This window comes from Ursus maritimus, unplaced genomic scaffold (assembly GCF_017311325.1).
Source record: "Ursus maritimus isolate PB19 unplaced genomic scaffold, ASM1731132v1 scaffold_24, whole genome shotgun sequence".
Lineage (NCBI taxonomy): Eukaryota > Metazoa > Chordata > Mammalia > Carnivora > Ursidae > Ursus > Ursus maritimus.
Genome location: NW_024424897.1, coordinates 35,608,544 through 35,629,372, shown reverse-complemented (window position 1 = coordinate 35,629,372; position 20,829 = coordinate 35,608,544). Strand labels below are relative to the sequence as shown.

General features: G+C 39.6%; 1 protein-coding gene across 5 annotated transcripts in view; it reads left to right on the top strand.

The window, feature by feature from the left end:
* Window positions 1–20,829, top strand: part of ACACA (acetyl-CoA carboxylase alpha) — a 281,347-nt gene that overhangs the window by 96,602 nt on the left and 163,916 nt on the right. For all 5 annotated transcript variants that reach the window (XM_008695441.2, XM_008695440.2, XM_008695439.2 and 2 more), the window contains 13 exons: window positions 971–1,132; window positions 1,495–1,658; window positions 5,501–5,651; window positions 6,873–6,976; window positions 9,050–9,131; window positions 9,567–9,712; window positions 10,504–10,654; window positions 11,951–12,085; window positions 12,436–12,582; window positions 13,152–13,340; window positions 14,279–14,379; window positions 15,122–15,210; window positions 19,455–19,579. In XM_008695441.2, coding sequence (XP_008693663.1) covers window positions 971–1,132; window positions 1,495–1,658; window positions 5,501–5,651; window positions 6,873–6,976; window positions 9,050–9,131; window positions 9,567–9,712; window positions 10,504–10,654; window positions 11,951–12,085; window positions 12,436–12,582; window positions 13,152–13,340; window positions 14,279–14,379; window positions 15,122–15,210; window positions 19,455–19,579 — 1,746 coding nt within the window. The remainder of the gene's footprint in view (window positions 1–970; window positions 1,133–1,494; window positions 1,659–5,500; window positions 5,652–6,872; window positions 6,977–9,049; window positions 9,132–9,566; window positions 9,713–10,503; window positions 10,655–11,950; window positions 12,086–12,435; window positions 12,583–13,151; window positions 13,341–14,278; window positions 14,380–15,121; window positions 15,211–19,454; window positions 19,580–20,829) is intronic.

The following is a 20,829-nucleotide window of genomic DNA, read 5'->3' as shown; positions in this document are numbered from 1 at the left end:
ATTTTAAGGAAAGTACCCATGAAAAATGAGTGATGTTTTTCTTTTTTTTTTTATTATTAACATATAATGTATTATTTGTTTCACGGGTACGGGTCTGTGATTCATCAGTCTTGCACAATACACAGCACTCACCACAACACATACCCTCCCCAGTGTCCATCACCCAGCTACCCCATCCTTCCCTCCACCGCCTCCACTCCAGCAACCCTCAGTTTTTTCCCTGAGATTAAGAGTCTCTTATAGTTTGTCTCCCTTTCTGGTTTCGTCTTGCTTCATTTTCCTCTCTTCCCCTATGATCCTCTGTCTTGTTTCTCAAATTCCATACGTGAGTGAGATCATATGATAATTATCTTTTTCTGATTGACTTGTTTTGCTTAGCATAACACCCTCTAGTTCCATTCACGTCATTGCAAATGGCAAGATTTCATTTTTTTGATGTCTGAATAATATTCCATTATGTGTGTGTGTGTGTGTGTGTATACACACACACACACACACACACACACACACATATGTACATTTTCTTTATCCATTTATCTGTCGATGGACATTTGGGCTCTTTCCATAGTTTGGCTATTGTGGATGTTGCTGCTATAAACATTGGGGTGCAGGTGCCCCTTCGGATTATTACATTTGTATATTTGGGGTAAATACCCAGGAGTGCAATTGCTGGGTTGTAGGGCAGCTCTATTTTCAACTTTTTGAGGAACCTCCATACTGATTTCCAGAGTGGCTGCACCAGCCTGCATTCCAACCAACGGTGTAGGGGGGTTCCCCTTTCTCTGCATCCTCACCAACATCTGTCATTTCCTGACTCGTTAATTTTAACCATTCTGACTGGTGTGAGGTGGTATCTCATTGTGGTTTTGATTTGTATTTCCCTGATGCCAAGTGAGGTTGAGTACTTTTTCATGTGTCTGTTAGCCATTTGGATGTCTTCTTTGCCGTGAGTGATGTTTTTTCCTTTCAGATTGCCATGGGGATCCCTCTGTACAGAATCAAGGATATTCGTATGATGTATGGGGTATCTCCCTGGGGCGATGCTCCCATTGATTTTGAAAATTCTGCTCATGTTCCTTGCCCAAGGGGCCATGTTATTGCTGCTCGGATCACCAGTGAAAATCCAGATGAGGTAACCCACCACTTAAAAGGTTTACACTTTTTTTGTTCTTGTGAACTTTAATATCAATATGGTATCTGAAGGCCTATTTCTGAAATATCTTGGGACTTACCTCTGGAGAGGGAAATTATAGAAGTCTCATCAGAGCAGACAAATAAGTGATCACTGCTCCATTGGCCATTTAATCCAACGTTAGTCATTATAGAGTCCTGATTGGGTCTGTAGCACTGAATGATGGCTCTCGAGCCTTTCTGATTTTTGTGCATTATTTGTGCTTTCCTATGTGATTAACACAGAGCCTAAACAATGAATATACAAATGTTCTCTTCCTTGGAAATATAATATGCTTTCTTATATTCTTCATTCTCTAACAGGGTTTTAAGCCCAGCTCAGGAACAGTTCAGGAACTGAATTTCCGAAGCAATAAGAATGTTTGGGGTTATTTCAGTGTTGCTGCTGCAGGGGGCCTTCATGAATTTGCTGATTCTCAGTTTGGTCACTGCTTCTCCTGGGGAGAAAACAGAGAGGAAGCAATTTCGTAAGTATAATAACATTTGATTGCATTTAAAAAAATAAATTTGTGCTAATCTTCACTGAAGGTGTGAGCTTGGGAATGGGAATCATTTATCTGCTACAAAAGTACTGATACGGACAGTGTTTTGGAAGAAATATATCTTCAATCGTACTTGCATCATGTTGTGGTAAATTATGCAGTGTTTGGCAGATGGTTTTCTGTTTGTTCTGAGTCTTTTCAAGTATTTTTACTTTCAAATATTTTTGATAAATTTATAAAATTGGTTGCTTTAAAGAAATCATATTTTTATTATAGTATTGTTTTGGGGGGAGGTAGACTCTTGACCAAGAGCTTGGCACCATGTAAAATCATAGATAAGATCTGCTATTTGTCATCAAAATAAAGATATGGCTGTAAATGTCCTACAGCCATTTAAAATAATAAAGTTAAACTGCTTGTTACATGAAAATGACATAAGGGAACTGTCCACATTGTTTACATAAGACTCCTTGGTGTGCTATGAAAAATACACACAGCTTGTACATACATAACTGCTATATCATGTTATTAATATTCAATTAAACATTAACATTGAATATTAATTTTTATTTTATTTATTAATTAAACATAAAATATTAAAAGCAATTTTGCTTGCCTGAAAAGTAGGGCTGTAGGAGGTAATTTTACACTTCATATGTTTTAGAATATCAATAAAAAATTGAACTAGTACTTTCTATTTTTTGTCTATTTTCTTTTTTTTTTTTTAAAGCTTTTATTTATTTATTTGACAGAGAGAGAGAGAGCACAAGCAGGGGGAGCAGCAGAGGGAGAGGGTGAAGCAGGGTCCTTGCTGAGTAGGGAGCCCAATACGGGGCTTGATCCCAAGACCCTGGGATCATGACCCAAGCTAAAGGCAGATGCTTAACCAACTGAGCCACCCAGGTGCCCCATAATTGTTTATTTTCTTTTTCTTTTTTTAAGATTTTATTTATTTATTTGACAGAGAGAGAGGGAACACAAGCAGGGGGAGTAGGAGAGGAAGAAGCAGGCTCCCAGTGGAGGAGCCTGATGCGGGGCTCGATCCCATAATGCCTGGATCACGCCGTGAGCCGAAGGCAGACGCTTAATGACTGAGCCACCCAGGCGCCCCATAATTGTTTATTTTCTTATACCAAGCATTTATAACCATTTCTTTGACCTTCAAACAGAACACATAGACTGTGTAATCAATAGCTATTTATTAATAATGTTGGTTTTTTAATAACTTTTTTAGAAGTAGGGAACTCTTAATTTTTCTCTATTTTGTCCTCTACTGTTCTTCCCATTTATACAAAACTATAAGTAAAGTTTTTCAGAATTAAAGCAACGCTACCAGAAAAACCATCTGCTATAAAGCTGCCCTTTTCCTTCGCAGCCATATCCTGCTTTGCCAAAGTGAAGAAAGCTTAGACTAGAGCTTGCAAATTGATGGCTTTCCGACTAGTCAGAGCCACAGATGTGTTTTGATTGGCTTGCAGAGTGTTAATTTTTAAAAAGTTGCCAGTATTTAAAAATTGGGAGATTGAAATAGATACATGGATTTCTGCCTTCTCTTAAAAAGGGGATGATAATGACAACACTGGTTTTATATTCCACTTGGCAAAAGTTAACTGAAGCTTTGTGTGGCTGCTGCTTTTAGAGGAAACATGAACTCTCTCGTTCATCCAGCCCCCACCCATTCTGCCTCACTCATTTACATTCCCAGAGGGGCCTCTGTTGGTATTTAGGTGTACAGTCCTAATTAAGGAGACCGCTGAGTATTTCCTACAGGCCATTGGTTGGTTTAGAAGCCTTGCTTCTAATTTGGTTCAGAAGCCTTGCCTCTTTCCTTCTAACCTGATCTGTAAATTCCTTTACAGTGTAAAGCTAACTACGTTAACTTTTAGCACATTAAAAATACGGTCTTGGGACACCTGGGTCAGTCAGTTGGTTGAGCGTTCGACTCTTGGTTTCAGCTCAGGTCATGATCTCAGGGTCCTGGGATTGAGTCTCACGTTATGCACTGTGCTTGGCGAGGAGTCTCCTTGGGATTCCTTGCCCCCTCCCCCTCTCCGTCTCCCTCCGTTCCCCCTTCCCCACACTTGCACACACTCACGTGTGCTCTCTCTCTCAGGTGAATAAGTAAATAAAATCTTTAAAAATATATATGGTCTCTATAATAAGCTTGCTTCTTGACGACATGCTAGAAGTTCATTCTTTAACTCAGTTCGTTTTCTCTGCATAACGTTCGATCTATATTCTTCAGCTTGGTGTTCATATACTTGTCCTCCAGAATAGCCTCAATCCCCATTTTCAGCGTTATTTCCCATAGATGGTAATCCACATACCATGAGAACAGGACCTTGCTGTCTGCCTTGCTGCTGTTTCCTCTAAACATAGTACATGCTCAGTCAATATTTGTTCAATGAATGGCTTTGCCACTGGTTCCTGTCCTCATATCCTCTGCTTCAGTCGTGTTACCGGAACACGACCCATGTTTTTGTCCCTCTTTCCCTTTGTTCTTGCTATTTCCTCTGTCCATTCTTTCATTCACTACATTCATCAGATTATTTTTGAATATCTTTTGCTGATGGCAGTATAATGATGACCCAAATAGTCTCTGTCTTAATGGAGCATTATAGTCCATAGGAAGATGGGCAATAAGTGACAAAACTCAGTGTAGCAAATGTTGTTTATGATAGTGGGGTTACATAACTGTGTTACAGGAACATATAGCTGAGTCAGCCGACTCAGTCTAGAGGGGTCAGGGAAGGTTTCCCAGAAGGAAGTGCCATCTAGACTGACAGCTGAGAAGCATACAGGAATAAGCCAGGCCAAGAGGGTGTGGAGAGGGGGATGGAGATGAGAAACAGAATAATGTTTGTTCTAGGCTGAGGGAATGCCTGGACCATTGGAATGATCCTCCTATCGTAGTCATAATCCCACCTATACTTTTATCCCATGTCAGATTCCACATTCTTCATGAAACCATAGGGAGGTGGATTTTCTCCCTTCCTAAAACTACTCCAGCACTTTGCTTATATCTCTCCTGGCACTTATGATATTCTGCCATATATTTTAAAAGCAGTTTTTGTATCTATATTCTCTTTCCCTGATGAGTCTAGTATGTGTCTTGAGTCTGTGAGGTGCCTAATTAAGTATTTGTGGAAGTAAGGACCTGCCCTGTGCAAGATAGACACTGGGCAGAAATATACAGGAAAAAACTCATAGTATTTGAAATTTTGTTAAATTAGATCATTTTACACTTAATTGGGAAATGATAAAAGTAATGAGCAGTTCCTTCCACAGATGTCTAAACTGCAGCGTAAAAAAACACTCTCAGATGCAAGGTCAGGCTGATACCTGACTGTACCCAGCCAGTTGCCTCATTGTATGGGAACCTAATTAAGGTATTAGCATTTGTCAAAATGTATTGAACCGTATACTTAAATATATTTTATTATATGTAAAATATGCTTTAATAAAATAGGTGTAAGGAGGGGAGCATTATACCCTAATCCTAGTTAGCCAGGAATGATAGAAACCCAGTAAGTGAAAACTGAAGATGATTTGCACATAATTTGTTCTGTCCTCTACGTAATGACGTATCTGTGATTTGCTGATGCTTTTATGGTAGTATCAGTCCGAACTCTTAAGTTTACTGACTTACACATTCTCCTGTCTGGAATGCACACGAATGAGCACACCTCCTTGTGCACCCTCATGTTTGTGGAACAGTCTCTCCCCTCCCTCCTAAGCCTCCAAAGGATTGAAACGATTCCTTCAAATGATTGAAAAACATGAAAATGTTTGCTGCTGAAACAGATCTGCTTCTGTTCTTCTCCCAGAAACATGGTGGTGGCTTTGAAGGAGCTATCTATTCGGGGTGACTTTCGAACTACAGTTGAATACCTCATCAAATTGTTGGAGACTGAAAGCTTTCAGTTGAATAGAATTGACACTGGCTGGCTGGACAGGCTGATAGCAGAGAAAGTACAGGTGTGTATTTCCCCACTTGCCAAGCAGCTCTGGGGATTGGGTTTTTACAGGGTTGTGGTGTGATCAGTCCATGTCACTAGAGAAAATGTATTTGATTCTAATGTGAATGATGCTTGATCTACTTGGAAAAAATCTAGGAGTCAGTGTAATTTTAGCACCGTAGAGTCCTCGTGCCTGTGTTACCTGGTTAGTTTATGGGTTCTAGTATTACTTCCTGGAGTGTATTTGAAGAGAGGCATCCAGGGATTGAAATACTTCTGTCCTCATTTGATGTTAAGTCTCCTTCAGAGCGACCAACTTTTATATCCATCTACCAAGTGCTGATGAGAGGGGGTCTCATTTAAATCAGCAGTTACCCCTTGTTTCTGGATTGCTGGGCTATTCTAAATAAGATTTTATGTAAAATCATTAGATTGATCTAAATTATTGGAAGGTCCAAATTTTGATTATGTACCATTTTTATTTGAGATTAACAGTGGCCAGATCCTTGTACCTTTTTTATTTATGACAAAATCTTGTTTTTGAGCTCCTCTTTGATGGGTTCAGTGGAAATCTTAGGGAGAGGAGAGAGAAAGGTGTTTTTCATCTCTATTCAAATGAAACCTCTATTAAAATTCTTTTTTTTTTTTTTTTTTTTTAAGATTTATTCAGGGGTGGCTCAGTCGTTAAGCATCTGCCTTTGGCTTAGGTCATGATTCTAGGGTCCTGGGATCGAGCCCCGCTTCAGGCTCCTTGCTCAGTGGGGAGCCTGCTTTTCTCTCCCCTGCTCCCCCTCTTCTGGCCCCTCTGTCACTGTCTCTCTCTGTGTGTCAAATAAATAAATAAAATCTTAATTTAAAAAAAAGATTTATTCACTCATTCTACAGAGAGAGAGAGCACAAGTGGGAGGGGCAGGGAGAAGGAGAGAGAATCCTAAGCAAGCTCCATGCCCAGAGCAGAGCCCAGTGTGGGGCTCAATCTCACGACCCTGGGACCGTGACCTGAGCTAAAACAAAGAGTCGGATGCTTAACCAACAGTGCCATCCGGGCACCCTTGCCTCTATTCAAGGTCTAAAAGTAAATGTGTTTTTATCTCAAATATCAGTTGAGTAATAAGGATGGAGGTTCTCAATTTCCCCATGCTAGCTGTTTCTTCAGAGCAAATTTGGGCCTGATTTAAGTTGAGGAGCCACGGTGCGAAGGGATCATGCTTTTGATCTGCCTTCTTTTTCTTTCTTTCAGGCAGAGCGACCTGACACCATGTTGGGAGTTGTATGTGGGGCTCTCCACGTGGCAGATGTGAGCCTACGGAATAGCATCTCTAACTTCCTTCACTCCTTAGAAAGGTAGGCTTTGTTTCTTACAGACACGTTAACCAGTAGTCCTGGTTCAAAGATCCTTTTATTCTTCTCTCTATTCCTGGCAGCTTGTGAGTGCTACCTGTTATTCAGTGATCATGGAGGCGGGGGAGAGAAAAGATGTGGGAGAATGGGTTGCTTTTTATTTATTTCTTTATTTAAAGATTTATTTATTTATTTTAGAGAGAGAGAGTAGAGGGAGGGGAGGAAGGAGAGAGAGAATCTCAGGCAGACTCCCCACTGAGTGGGGAGCTTAACGCAGGGCTTGATCTCACAACCGTGAGATCATGACCCTGAGATCATGACCTGAGCCAAAACCAAGAGTTGGATGCTTAATCAAGTGAGCCATCCAGTTGCCCAAGGATGGGTTGCTTTTTAAAAACAAATCCAGCTGAAATAAGCATTGTCTCCTATACAAGCATTAAATCTCTCCAACTGCCCCCCCCCCGCAGTGATGAAAATCTGGTGTTTCTCTCTAAAATTAAACCCTGCAACACTTTTCAGAAATTCATAATTGAGGCTGATATTCAAGATGACTTCATGAGTCTTGCAACTAGAGGATCAGACTGTATGGGGCTAAACTAATTTCTAACTCTGATTCTAGAGACTAAGCTCTGCCTTTTGAGTCCCCGAAGGAATGGTCCGAGGGGCTAATCATTTTAAAGCACTTTAATCACAGGCACTTTATTTCCTCTGTGTTGTTAGACTTATATCAGCTTTCTTTTAAGGTGTCTGAAAGGGAGAAACAAAATTTTAAAAATTGAACTGAGATTGCACGGTTATTCAAGTCTTACGATAAATATCTTTCATTGTGTTGCTTTCATGCACTAAAACCTTCAGCAGCTCACATTACCCTTGTGTATTAAATCTAAATCCCTCAATGTGACTTTCAACTCCCTATACACTTTGGCCCCTTTTTACCAGTCCAATTTTACTTACATCTGTTCCTCACCATGCAATCTCTAATCTAGTTAAATGGCTTCCCTACTAGTGTATAAATGTGTCATGCATAATCTCCTCTGGAAGCTTCCCTCTACCTTTTTAATGTTAGTTATTTTTTATTTATTTTTAAAACTTGTATTTTGAAATAATTTGATTTAAAGAAGAGTGGCATGAGTAGTAAAAACAACTTCTATATAATTCTTTGCCCATATTCACTAGTTATTAACGTCTTGCCTCACTTGATTTATCACTCACTCCCTCTTTCTCTTGTCAAAAGTCTTTCTTGATAATGTTTCCCTCCTTGGCAATGTCCTTCCCTTTCCCTTGAACCCAGCCATGGCCTATTGCCTTTTCTTTTCTTTTACTACCCCAAATGAAGTCCCAGTTGGGAGCAGTAGATGGGGGTTGATTTTACTGGGGGCATTTCTCTCTCTTTTTTTTTAAGTTTTAATTTTATTTATTTTTAATGACAAGTAATATGTTCACATGGTTCAAAGTTCAAAAGGCACAAAAAGCTAGATAGTGAAAAGTTTCCTTCTTACCTCTGTTCTTTGACCACCTAGTTTTTTTTCCCTGTAGTCAACCCATGTTACCAGTTTCTTCTGTAACTTTCCAGACATATTGTAAATTTATATAAGCATATACATGTAATATTTATTTCTTCCCACCCTTATTTTTTATAAACACAAATGGTAGCATATTCTGAAACTGTGCACAATTTAACTTGCTTTTTTCACTTAACAGTATATTTTGGAGAGTAGTTTGTATTAGTACATCAAAGCCTTCATCTTTCAGGACACCTGGCTAGCTCAGTCAGTAGAGCATTCAGCTCTTGATCTGAGGGTCGTGAGTTCAAGCCTCACATTGGGTATAGAGATTGTCAATAAATAAATAAACTAAAAAATATGTACATTAAAGCCTCTTTCTTTTTAATGACTATATAATATTTCATTACAGCGCTTTTTCATAATTCATCTATCAGTCTCTTCCTAATGCTCCTTTAGGTTGTTTCCAGTCTTGATATTCCAGGAAGTGCTACTTTTAATAACCTTGGAGATTTCCTTATAACCTTCTAGAACTTTCTAGAAGTAAATGTGACTCACGTTGTTGTTCTTTCAGGGGTCAAGTCCTTCCTGCGCATACACTTCTGAATACAGTAGATGTTGAGCTTATCTATGGGGGAGTCAAATATGTACTTAAGGTATGCTGAACCCCACTGAAGACTACACCTTACTTTTTGTCTGTCTTTGTTAGCTTGCTTTCTTTAGGTCAAGGGTTGGGGGAAATGTTTGGTTTACTGCAGGGCAGGGTATTAGTGAAATTATAGTTGTTATTTGTGTCAGTAGCCTGAAGCAGTATTTGATGTTTCTATGAAAATGTTTTAGTGTTCTTTAATGTGACATAGGCAGCCAAGAGATAAAGGAGTCAGTGAACAACCAAACTAGGGAAATGCATCTGACGTTGCCCTAGTAGCTTGCAGCAGGACTGAGCCCTGCCCACAGACACCGATGCTAAGAGCACCTTCTTCTCTGAGAGATCTTTCTTACCTATATTTTTGAGGTCCTGAAATTTTTTTCTGGGGCTCCACCTGGAAGGGATACACTGACTTGTCCCTTCTGGTTCTCACTCCCTGCAGGTGACCCGGCAGTCTCCCAACTCCTATGTGGTGATCATGAATGGTTCATGCGTAGAAGTAGACGTGCATCGGCTGAGTGACGGAGGGCTGCTCCTGTCTTACGATGGCAGCAGTTATACCACATACATGAAGGAGGAAGTGGATAGGTAAGGGGCTGCGTGAGGGCCATTTGCCGGTCATTGTGTCAACCTTCCCTCTCAGTAGTCAGTAGCTCTGCGGCTTTTTCAAGGTCTTTTTGGGTAAAGAATAGTACATGTACTTCACAAAAATTTCAGGGGCTCAAAAGTGTTTATGGTTAAAAATATTGTCTCTCTACGACTCCAGTATGAGTAGACGATGAAAAATAAGTTCCCCTCTCTTTAAGCAACCACTGTTAACAGTTTATTTATTTTTGCAGAAATTTTATATGTATATATAATTTATGTATATGTATATACTGTTTTTCTTGTGAATAGTTACTGTTCTGCACTTTATTTTTTTCCTTTAACATAGAGTATAGACTGTTCAACACCAGTCATTCAGTGTTGTTGTGACAGTGAAATGACTTAGCACGTGGAAAGTCCTTAGAACATTGCCTGGAACATAGTAAGGTTTCAGGAAATGTTAGCTCTTATATCATCATCATCTTCATGTTTGTTTTTTTTAAGTAGAGGAGTCTATTCGTTTTAATTGTCATATAGTATTCCATTGTATGGATATACTATAATTTATTTAATCTTACCTTTATTGAAGGAAGTTTTGGTTATTTGCGTTGTCAACAAAGATGGAATGAGTGTTCTTTGTGTCTGTGTGTTTGTAGAATAAAGTTTCCAGTTTTGGCACACGCGCATTGTGTATTTGTGTTGTGTTTTTGTTTTGTTTAAGATTGACATCATTCTACCATTCTCTTTTATAACCCAAGGTTATATTGGCTTACATACTCCTACTTACCTCCTAGATATCGCATCACGATCGGCAATAAGACCTGTGTGTTTGAGAAGGAAAATGACCCTTCGGTGTTGCGCTCACCTTCTGCTGGGAAGTTGATCCAGTACATTGTGGAGGATGGAGGCCATGTGTTTGCTGGCCAGTGCTATGCCGAGATTGAGGTCAGGGTGGGGACGGGGCTCTCAGGGCATGGGAGGGAAGGTAGGAAAAGTGTCTGCTGGGATGGACTAGGACTGAAGAGTCACAAAAGAAATAGAAAATAGAAAGTAAAGAGCATTAGTTGGTTTAATTGGCTTATGAATACAATTTTAAAAACAAATAAGAAGCTCACAGTTTTTCTTTGACAGATGAGGAATCTCTTCCTCCAAAAATAGATACTAGGCAACAGCACTTATTAAGTGACAAGAGTCATGCTAAGTGCTAGTTATACAGAAAAAAATATGATAGGTGGAGTGGGGCCACAAAGCAGACAAGTAATGAAGTATGAATTCTGAGAGAGCAGGGGGCCATTAACCCAGATTGGGGTGCAGCTGGTGGATGTGGTAGGTAGTAGGGGAGGTCTTCCTGCAAGAGAGGGGATTTTGATCTTACTTTTGAAAGGTAGATAGTAATACACCAGGTGAAGAAGGGCAGGGCGAATGTGTAAAAGGAAGAACAGTGTGTACAAAGGCACAGAAAAGAGTACAGTATATTTAGGGAGCTGCAAGTACATATTGGTATTGCTTGAGAACGGACTATGGTTAAATGGGAAGTGGCAAGCAAAGATACTAAATAAGTAATCAGAACTTGAGATCGTGAAAGACCTTATGAGACATACGAAGATGTTGAGACTGTTCTGGAGGCAGTGAGGAGTCCCTGAAGGATTTTACACAGAAGAGTGATACAATGAGATTTGGGCTCTAGGATGATTGCATTTAGTGACCTCGTTGAAGATGTATAGCAGGTGGGGATTCTGTTGGGAGGCTTTTCAAGTGCTCTAGGCCAGACATGATAAGGGCCTAAACCAAAGCAATGGCAAGAGGGGAAGATTTCTGAGAGAGGTTTAGAAGAGGTACTTGGCTGGGCTTGATAATTGGTAGGTAAGGGAGAAAGAGGAGCAAAGAATGACCCTCAGGTTTTGGCGTGGGAATCTTAGGTGGACAGACTGAGCACCTAAATCCATGGGTATGAGGAGGCTAAATCGTTAATCAGTTCTAAGAATAAAACAAGTAAAACACAAACTATGGCAAAATCAATTTAAACATTAGAAACAGGAAATGTCAGTAGCTGTCATTAATCCCTAAAGCTAGATCCTGAGAGATTTTCTAATTGCCTTCTTTATACTGTCTTGGAGGTTTCAGGTTTCTCATTTTTCTGGATTGAATTAGAGATAGTGTGACTTAGATGTTGAGGGAAAAACTAGCCTCTTTAAATCATTCATAAAGAGAGGGTAAACTCTAATTTATTTTTCATTATAGGTGATGAAGATGGTAATGACCTTAACAGCTGCAGAGTCTGGCTGTATCCATTATGTCAAACGGCCTGGAACAGCTCTTGACCCTGGCTGTGTGATAGCCAAAATGCAGTTGGACAACCCCAGCAAGGTCCAACAGGTGAGTGGGAAGGTATTTTCAATTTTGCTCTCCAAGGGCTGATTACATGGTAGTAGTAGTTTAGAGGGGCAGATGATTTCAGTGCTTAGTTTTCTTAAGCTTTTCTTTTCTTAAGCTTCTTTCCCTCTGATCTCATGCCTTGTATTTGTGCTTATTGCGTTATGGAACTAGACTTTGCAAGAATTACTATGATACTAAGATTCTATGATTTCCTCATGACGCTTCCTCCCTTGACTTCTCTCCTTGTAGCTGGGTATGATAAAGGGATGTCTTAATTTTGAATGATGACTCTACGTGTATAACCTGAACAGAAGGTAGTGGATGACTTGATCTCTCATTGGGGTTGACAGGCTGAGCTTCACACGGGTAGTCTGCCACGGATCCAGAGCACAGCACTCAGAGGCGAGAAGCTCCACCGAGTGTTCCACTATGTCCTGGATAATCTGGTCAACGTAATGAATGGATACTGCCTTCCAGATCCTTTTTTTAGCAGCAGGGTATGAATCACTTCTCTTGGGGAGACGATGTACACATAGGGTACCTGTTCTCCAAGATAGTTTAAAAGTCGCATGAGGATTTCTTTAGAGGGAGGGAAAGAAAGCTGTTTGGCCTGAGACCTTGATTTATGGGATTTGTAGTCCTTTTTTTTTTTTTTTTTAAAGATTTATTTATTTATTTATTTATTTATTTAACACAGATAGAGACAGCCAGTGAGAGAGGGAACACAAGCAGGGGGAGTGGGAGAGGAAGAAGCAGGCTCATAGCGGAGGAGCCTGATGTGGGGCTCGATCCCGTAACGCCGGGATCACGCCCTGAGCCGAAGGCAGACGCTCAACTGCCGTGCCACCCAGGCGCCCCGGGATTTGTAGTCTTTAAATCCTTGTTTCGTATCTATGTTACTGACTTCACATTTAATTGGGATTTAAACCAGAGGACAAGGGCAGTGCTAGATGCCTATATTACAGTTTCACAGTAAATACTGTATGGTACTGGATTCAGATATATCACTTTATTTTGGGGATTGTGTTAATTTTGTCTGGATCTTATTTTATTATTTTCTACTCAGGTAAAAGACTGGGTTGAGCGGTTGATGAAGACCCTCAGAGATCCCTCCTTGCCTCTGCTAGAATTGCAGGATATCATGACCAGTGTCTCTGGCCGTATTCCCCCCAATGTGGAGAAGTCTATCAAGAAGGAAATGGCTCAGTACGCTAGCAACATCACATCAGTCCTCTGTCAGTTTCCCAGCCAGCAGGTATATATAGAGTGACACTGTCATTCTCTACTAGCTACCAATTCTGGAGTTCATGTTGTAGGATTGCTTCCTGGGTGGATCCTCTCTCTGGATGTGCTTTTGCAGTCTTGAGTGTTGTGCCCTTCACAAAAAGTGTCTCAAGATATAAGCCCAATAACAAAAGTATTATATGTGAAATGTAAAGTATTTGTGGTTATGAGGAAAACCTATTGGCCATGTACTTCATAGAGGTTTATTCTTGGGCCTGTGCCCTAAGTAGAGGAATTTTGTGAATTTAAAGTAGGGGGATATTTGTAGTTTTATTAGCAACGACGTCCTTACTACCCCCAGCAGCGTGCTTACCCTTTGCCTGCGAAGCTAATTTACATGTAAGGAGTTAAGCTAGGCAAGCAGGGCATAAAGTTGTGACCTTGACCATAAGCGTATCCTGCCTGTCATGGGTCTCTGGTAAGGTGGTAGCTTTTGTGATACACGCGTTAGTTCATCTGGGAAGGGGTGAAAAGAAAGTAAAGTTGCTTATCTATCTATCTATCTATCTATCTATCTATTTATTTATTTTTATTTATTTATTTTTAAAGATTATTTATTTGACAGAGAGAGACAGCCAGCAAGAGAGGGAACACAAGCAGGGGGAGTGGGAGAGGAAGAAGCAGGTTCCCAGCGGAGGAGCCCGACGGGGGGCTCGATCCCAGGACTCTGGGATCCCGCCCTGAGCCAAAGGCAGACGCTTAACCACTGAGCCACCCAGGCGCCCCTAAAGTTGCTTATTTAACACAAGCCTCTAAACTATGCCCAGTAACTTCCAGCTGCTCCCAACATGTGAAAGACGGAAATGATCATGGTATAATGGAGATTACTAGTGGGGATGCTACACAGGCTAATACTTTGGGTACCCCTTTGTTGGGTTGGGTTCATTTTTTCTCTTTCTTTTGCTTTAGATCGCCAACACCCTAGATAGCCACGCGGCTACACTGAACCGGAAATCCGAGCGGGAAGTCTTCTTCATGAACACTCAGAGCATTGTCCAGCTGGTACAGAGGTACTTACGTGTGACTCCAGAAGATTCCTTTCCCTAAGTAGTCACCAAGAGATTTACCTCAGGTTTGACTAGAGAAACTAGAAAGCACTCGTATCTTAGAAAATACCTTAGATTTTCTAAATATCTTAGAATTGTGAGCTAAAATATTTCTGATGACTTCTTTCTAGTCTACATCTTTTCTGTCGATTATTTAGGCACAGAAATTTCATAGCTTTTTCCTTTCAATTTTGATGAAACTCCCAATTTTTCTTCTGGCACAGGGCCGAATATGACATTCATTCTTCTTAGCTTATGGAGCCAACTGTTGGACTGAAGGAACATTGACAGAACATTTCCAACTTTGAGATGCTCATAAATTTTTCAGATAGCCCTTAGCCATTTCACGAGTGTAGTGATCACTTCTACTTAGTGGGAACTGAACCAGAGTGCTGTTAGGTAGGGCTATCGAGTGGTTTTGGGGTTTGTTTTGTCCTCATTTTTTTCTCTCTCCTTTAATTAAAAAAAAAAAAAAAAAAGAGTCTTGTCTGTAGCCAGATTTCTTAGGTTTAGACTTCAGATTGATCCGGTTAGTTGATTTTAGGCTGGCTTCTGTCCTGTCCTAGAGTTCAGAGGGAAAGCAGTTCAGTAGAAAATCTAGAAAGTAAACCTAGGCTCCAGGTTATTTAACAGTGTTAGCCTGTCGGGTTTTTCAGTGCAGTTTTTCAGTGCAGTTTTTCAGTGCAGACTCTTTCTGCTCTCCTAGGTACCGAAGCGGCATCCGAGGCCACATGAAGGCCGTGGTGATGGATCTGCTGCGGCAGTACCTGCGAGTAGAGACCCAGTTCCAGAATGGTAAGCCTCTTCCTGAGGACTCTGTTTCTGAGAAAGGTTCCCTGTAAGACTGTGCAGCCGCTGAGCCAGTTCTTCCTGTCACGAACACCTCCCATGAACAAACTTGTCCTCCTGTCACCCCTTCCTTAAAAACTAAACCTCCATATCCCACCAATGCCAAGAAAGGACAACAAAACACAGCTTGATGAAGTTGTGAATCCGGTGTGCTTCTGAGAAAGAGTTGAGATAATTTTTCTGGTAGAGATTAGTATTCCCTGTTGATATCTTCTTGACCTTGTTTAGTGTGAGTTGGTTGAGTCATGACCAGGCTGAAATTGAAAAACACTATCTGAAGAGCTTGCCTCTTGACAGCTAATCCACGGATTGAGCCACAGTCATCTGAAAAAGGCTCAGATTTTCCAGTACTTTTCAGTGTATCATTTTGGTGGAATTTATCCCTGGCTTTCTCTGAAGAGCTTCATTAAATGATGTATGAAGTCTCTAAATGTGAAACAACTCTAGCTAAGATTTTAAAAAGCTGCGTGCTGCTGATACTGCTTCATGCCACAAGGTGGCAGTGAAACATCATAGAATTTGAAATACTACGTAACATTTTCTTATATGTTTTGCTTTCTTCTGCATCTTTTAAAGGATGGCTGTGCCACTCATAACCAGCAAAAATACTCAAGTAGAATTAGCAAACTAAATCCAGCAATGTATAAAATAATACGTCACAACGAAATTGTCTTTATCCCACTAATGCAAGCTTGATTAATACTAGAAAAACCAACTACTGTAATGTATCATCTAGTAGATTCAAAGAGGAAGAACCATGGTCATCTAAAGATACGGGGGGGAAAACATTTGACAAAATTTAATATTCATTCGTGAGAAATAAACTCTTGGCAAATGATGAATAAAATGGAATGTCTTTAAACATGTAAATTTCCCCCACAGAAAAATCCGTAGGATACTTCATGCATAATGGTAAAACTGAAAGCATTGTTGAGAGCATTCCCTTTAAGATAGGAATAAGACAAGGGCACCTGCTCTCACTGCTTGTATTCAGCCTCATACTGGATGTCCCAGCCGGTACAGTAAGATAAAAAGAATTAAAAGGTATGAGAACTAGAAAGGAATAAGGAAATAAATCTGCCGCTATTAGATATGATGTCTACCTGGAAAACCTCAAAATAGCCACGTATTTATTATTAGAATTAAAGTCTAACAAGGTTGTTGAATGCAAAAGTCAATATACAAAATCCAGTAGTTTTGTATATCTTTATAGTATAACAGTTGTTTAGAAAAGTAGTTTAGAAAAATAGGCCATTAAAATAGCAACCCAAAATATGGAATACCAAGGAATAGGTCTAACAAAAAATGTACAAGCCTCTTTTGAAGAAAATTATAATGAGTAAATGATAATAAAGATCTAAATAAATATCCCAGTCTTAGATTGGAATATACACTTGCCGAGTATTGATTCTCCCTGAATTCATCTGTAGATTCATTGACGTGCCAGTAAAAATCCTAGTAGGGAATATCCATCAAATTTGTCAAGCTAATTCGAAAATTTACATGAAAGAAAAGTCTGACAATAACCAGGATACTTCTAAAGAAATACAAGGTGGAGGGATTTGTCCAGTCAAATATCAAGACCTAATATAAAGCCGTATTAATGAGGAGATAGTGATATTAGTGTAGGGACAGATTAATAGACCAATAGAACATAATAGCCTAGACACAAATCCACACATATATGAAAATTTACATCATAACACAACAGGCATTATAGATCATGAGGAAAGGATAGATTTTTCAGTAAATGGTACTACTACGATGGCTTATTTATTTACAAAACCAGAAAAAGAAATTGGATCCCTACCTTAAACCATACACACAGAAATCAATTCCATATGAATTAAAGACTTAAACATGTTCTATGGAGCAAAACTACTAAATTTTTAGGAGAATAGCCTTATGACCTCAAGGTAGGGAAAATTTTGTCGTAGAAGACAAACAAAGTGCAAATTATACAGGAAAAGGTTGATTAATTTGACCCCGCAAGAGAGCTTCTTTTCATGAAAAAATCCCAAAAAGAGGCTGGAAACATAAGCCACAAAGTGGGAGAATGTATTCACAAAACCTGCACCCAACAAAGGGTGTTAGTAAATAAGTAAAAGACAACCTCATAGAAAAATGGGCAAAAGATAATTCACAAAAGGGAGAATACAAATGATCCACAAATTTATGAAAAGATGTTCAAGCTCATTAGTAATTAGAGAAATGTGAGCATAAATGAGTTTGGCAAACATTAAAAAGTCAGATCAGCTTCCACTGCTTCTGTAAGTGACAGTGCAAATTTCCAAAGTGCAAACCACTTTGGAAAAGTTTGTCAGAACCTAATAGAGCTGAGCTTTTTAAATACTCTTCAACGTAGCGATTTTACTTTTAGATAATAGAATCTGGAGAAACTCTTACATACAAGGAGACATACACAGGCCTATTCGTGGTAGCATTATTCATAATAGCAAAAAAGACAGGAGACAATTAGAACATACCCAGGTAGGGTAGATACTTGAATTCTGGTATATTTCTACAATGGATTACTATGCAGCAGTGAAGTAGATGGACCAAGTTACACATATGAACAAAAGGATGAATTTCAAAAACATAACATTGAGAGATAAATGGAATAAACGTAAAGAAAAGCCAAAGAGTGAGTGACATAAAATTCAGCTTAGCAGTCGTTTCTGAGGGAAGCACGTAGGATCCTTCAAAGATAATTAAAAATGTTCTAAAATCGGTGGTAGTTACCTGGGTGTTTATTCTTCTGTATGTGTATTTCACACAAAAAAAAAGTTTTTAAAAAGAGAACAGTTGGTATCATTGCTTTCTTTCTGCTTAGGGTCTCTGCTATCTTTTCCCTGGGTAAATAGTCTTTATTTCTCCTGGTCCTAGTAATTCCCTTTACCAAGGTAGATTTCTGTTGTCTCTTCAAAGCTGTCTTGGTTGGGAAAAGTATGAATTTGTATAGGGCGACCAGTTCTTAAATAGCCTCTATTTTGTTCTCAGTGGATCTTGTATGAAATTGTCAGTTCTTAAGTATTGTAGCCCACCATTATTCAAATATATTTCATTTTGAAAAAAAAATCTTATGTCAATCTCTAATATTTAAAACACAGCCGAGTTACCCTGGTTGAATGTACTCAGTATTCTAAGGAATCCATGGTAACACAGTCGAACTGTTCTGGTTTGTAACTTAACATGGAATCTGAACTGAGGTGATAATCCTTTAGTATTTTCATGATTTTCATAAAATTCTGACCTTGAGTCTTTTCAAACACTAATTCTCCTTTACTTGGAAATTTAATTCTGAGGTAAGCTGTTTTCTGTGAAGAACTGAACATTATATCCCACAGTAGAGATCACCACAGTAAACCTGAAGCTTATGCTTCTGTTGCAAAGCATAACTTTCCTTGTCAGAACTAATGTGCCCCTGGTGGCCTTATGAAGGGCCAGTGAAAATATGCATAACCGTACTCTCCTCACAGACCTTTTGACGTCATGCAAAGTTCTCCTTGATCTCTGCCTTAATATGGTTTTGGAAGCCTAGGCATTGCTTAGCTGTTCCATGAATTTACAGGGCAAAATGTTGATTTCAGAGGTAGCAGCCATCCCTCTTGTAGATATTGACAAGTTTGTGTGGTTTTATTTTTGAGCTAAAACTGTTCCTTACAGTTAGGGTGAAACATTTTCAGTGAGTCAGACATGAAACCAGAATCTCAAGCCAGGGGCAGACTTTAGAGATCATCAAGTTTAATGGTATTGGCATTTCTTTTTAAGCAGCAGAACCCTCTCTGCTAAGGAAACCATTCCAGGAAGCTAAATGAGAGAGTTCAGAGTGAGGGTGGGGGGTTGGAATTATCACCAACCACCCAGTCTCTAAGACATACTTTCCCTCCACCCTTTTTGGGGGGTGTGTGAAAATGAGGCTCAGAGAGGTAAAGCGATTTGCCAAGAAGCACAAAGGAAATTGGTAACAGAGCTAGGCTTTGAGCCCAGGTCTTAGACCAGATTGCCTGACTCCTCATCCAGAGTTTCTTTTACTAAACCTCACTGCCAATTCTGTACAAATTCATCCAGGAAAATTCTTGAGATGTTTCCTCTCACTGCTTATCAGGTGAATCATATAAAAAAACAAATTGCATGTTACTGTGAACATTCATCCATGGATGAGGACCCATTGTTTTTGCTGCTTGCAGGTCACTATGACAAATGTGTGTTCGCCCTTCGAGAAGAGAACAAGAGTGACATGAACACTGTACTGAACTATATCTTCTCTCACGCTCAAGTCACCAAGAAGAATCTTCTGGTCACAATGCTTATTGTGAGTACCACTTTTCAGAACGTATAAGGATGGTTGATGTGAAGAAAGCATTTCTCCTTCCCGAGGTTCTGTGGTCAGAGGAAAAGCTCCTGTCTTTTGTAATTTGGGGATGAGTGGTGCTTGGGTTGTAGGTGAACAGTTTCTCACCTCTCCCTCTGTCCTTGACCTGAAGGAACCTGCTCCAGCCAGGACAGGACTGTTGGGGGTGTTGTACATGGAGTCATGCACAGGAACTCAGATCTCTTGACTCGGCTTAGAGATGCCTTGTGCGTCCCCATTTCTGCTGTCACTCACGACAGTAGCTTTAAAATGTTATCTAGCCAGTATACTTTGTCATGATAACTCTTGTTTGTTCCATGAATATCAGCAAGGGCTCTTAGGTCCCAAAACTTAAGAACAAGAAACAGTGTTAGAATTTCAGTACTGCCCCTCCCACCAAAGAAATTTAAATTTATTCTGCATCTTTTTTAGGTCCCTTTCTCTCTTACTTACATGGAACTCTAAGCTCAGATTCTTGTACTGGTAGTGGATACATGCTTTTTTCCCCATAACCTCGTAATATGAGAATTAGTAGAACGTGGGAAATAGAGGCGAGACTAGTAAATGTGATTACAATTAATGTACATTTGACCAGTGGGTAGAAGTTTTGTGGACTTTGGACTTAAGAATTTTTAAAGATGATCTGTAAGTCCTTCACTCCTAGAGTTTTCCAGTTGGGTTAGTTCTAGGAATCAAAAGAACTGTAGTACTATTCTTAGAGCCCATGAACAGCTGCCCGGCTACTGTCTGTTGGTCTTTTTTGGAGACCAAAGTACCTTTTCACTCCTAGAATTTCCTCTTTTGTCCCTTTGTGGAATTGGCATTCTTGGTACCTTGATTCCATTATTTCTTCTCAGAGGAAAAAAAAACTATAAATCGTCACTGCTGTTTTTTATTTCATAGTTCAGAATAAAGGGAAACTAGCTCACGTTTCTGGTTAACAGCAGTGCCACAACTTCCTGTCTGCCTCGCTGGTTAACTCTCAAGATATAACATTTTTTTAGAATAGTCACTTTTAAAAACATGTAATTACAGGGAGAGTTCATTACTTTTGCTACCCTAGAATGGCTAGATGGTGGGGAAATCAGAAGATGCATCTGAAAGGAAAAAATATATATCAGCACTATGTAATATTTCAACTTCCCCAATTGACAGGTTTCAGCAAAGAAGTGCTATTATCTATGGCAATTTGTTGATTTTTTTTTTCCTTC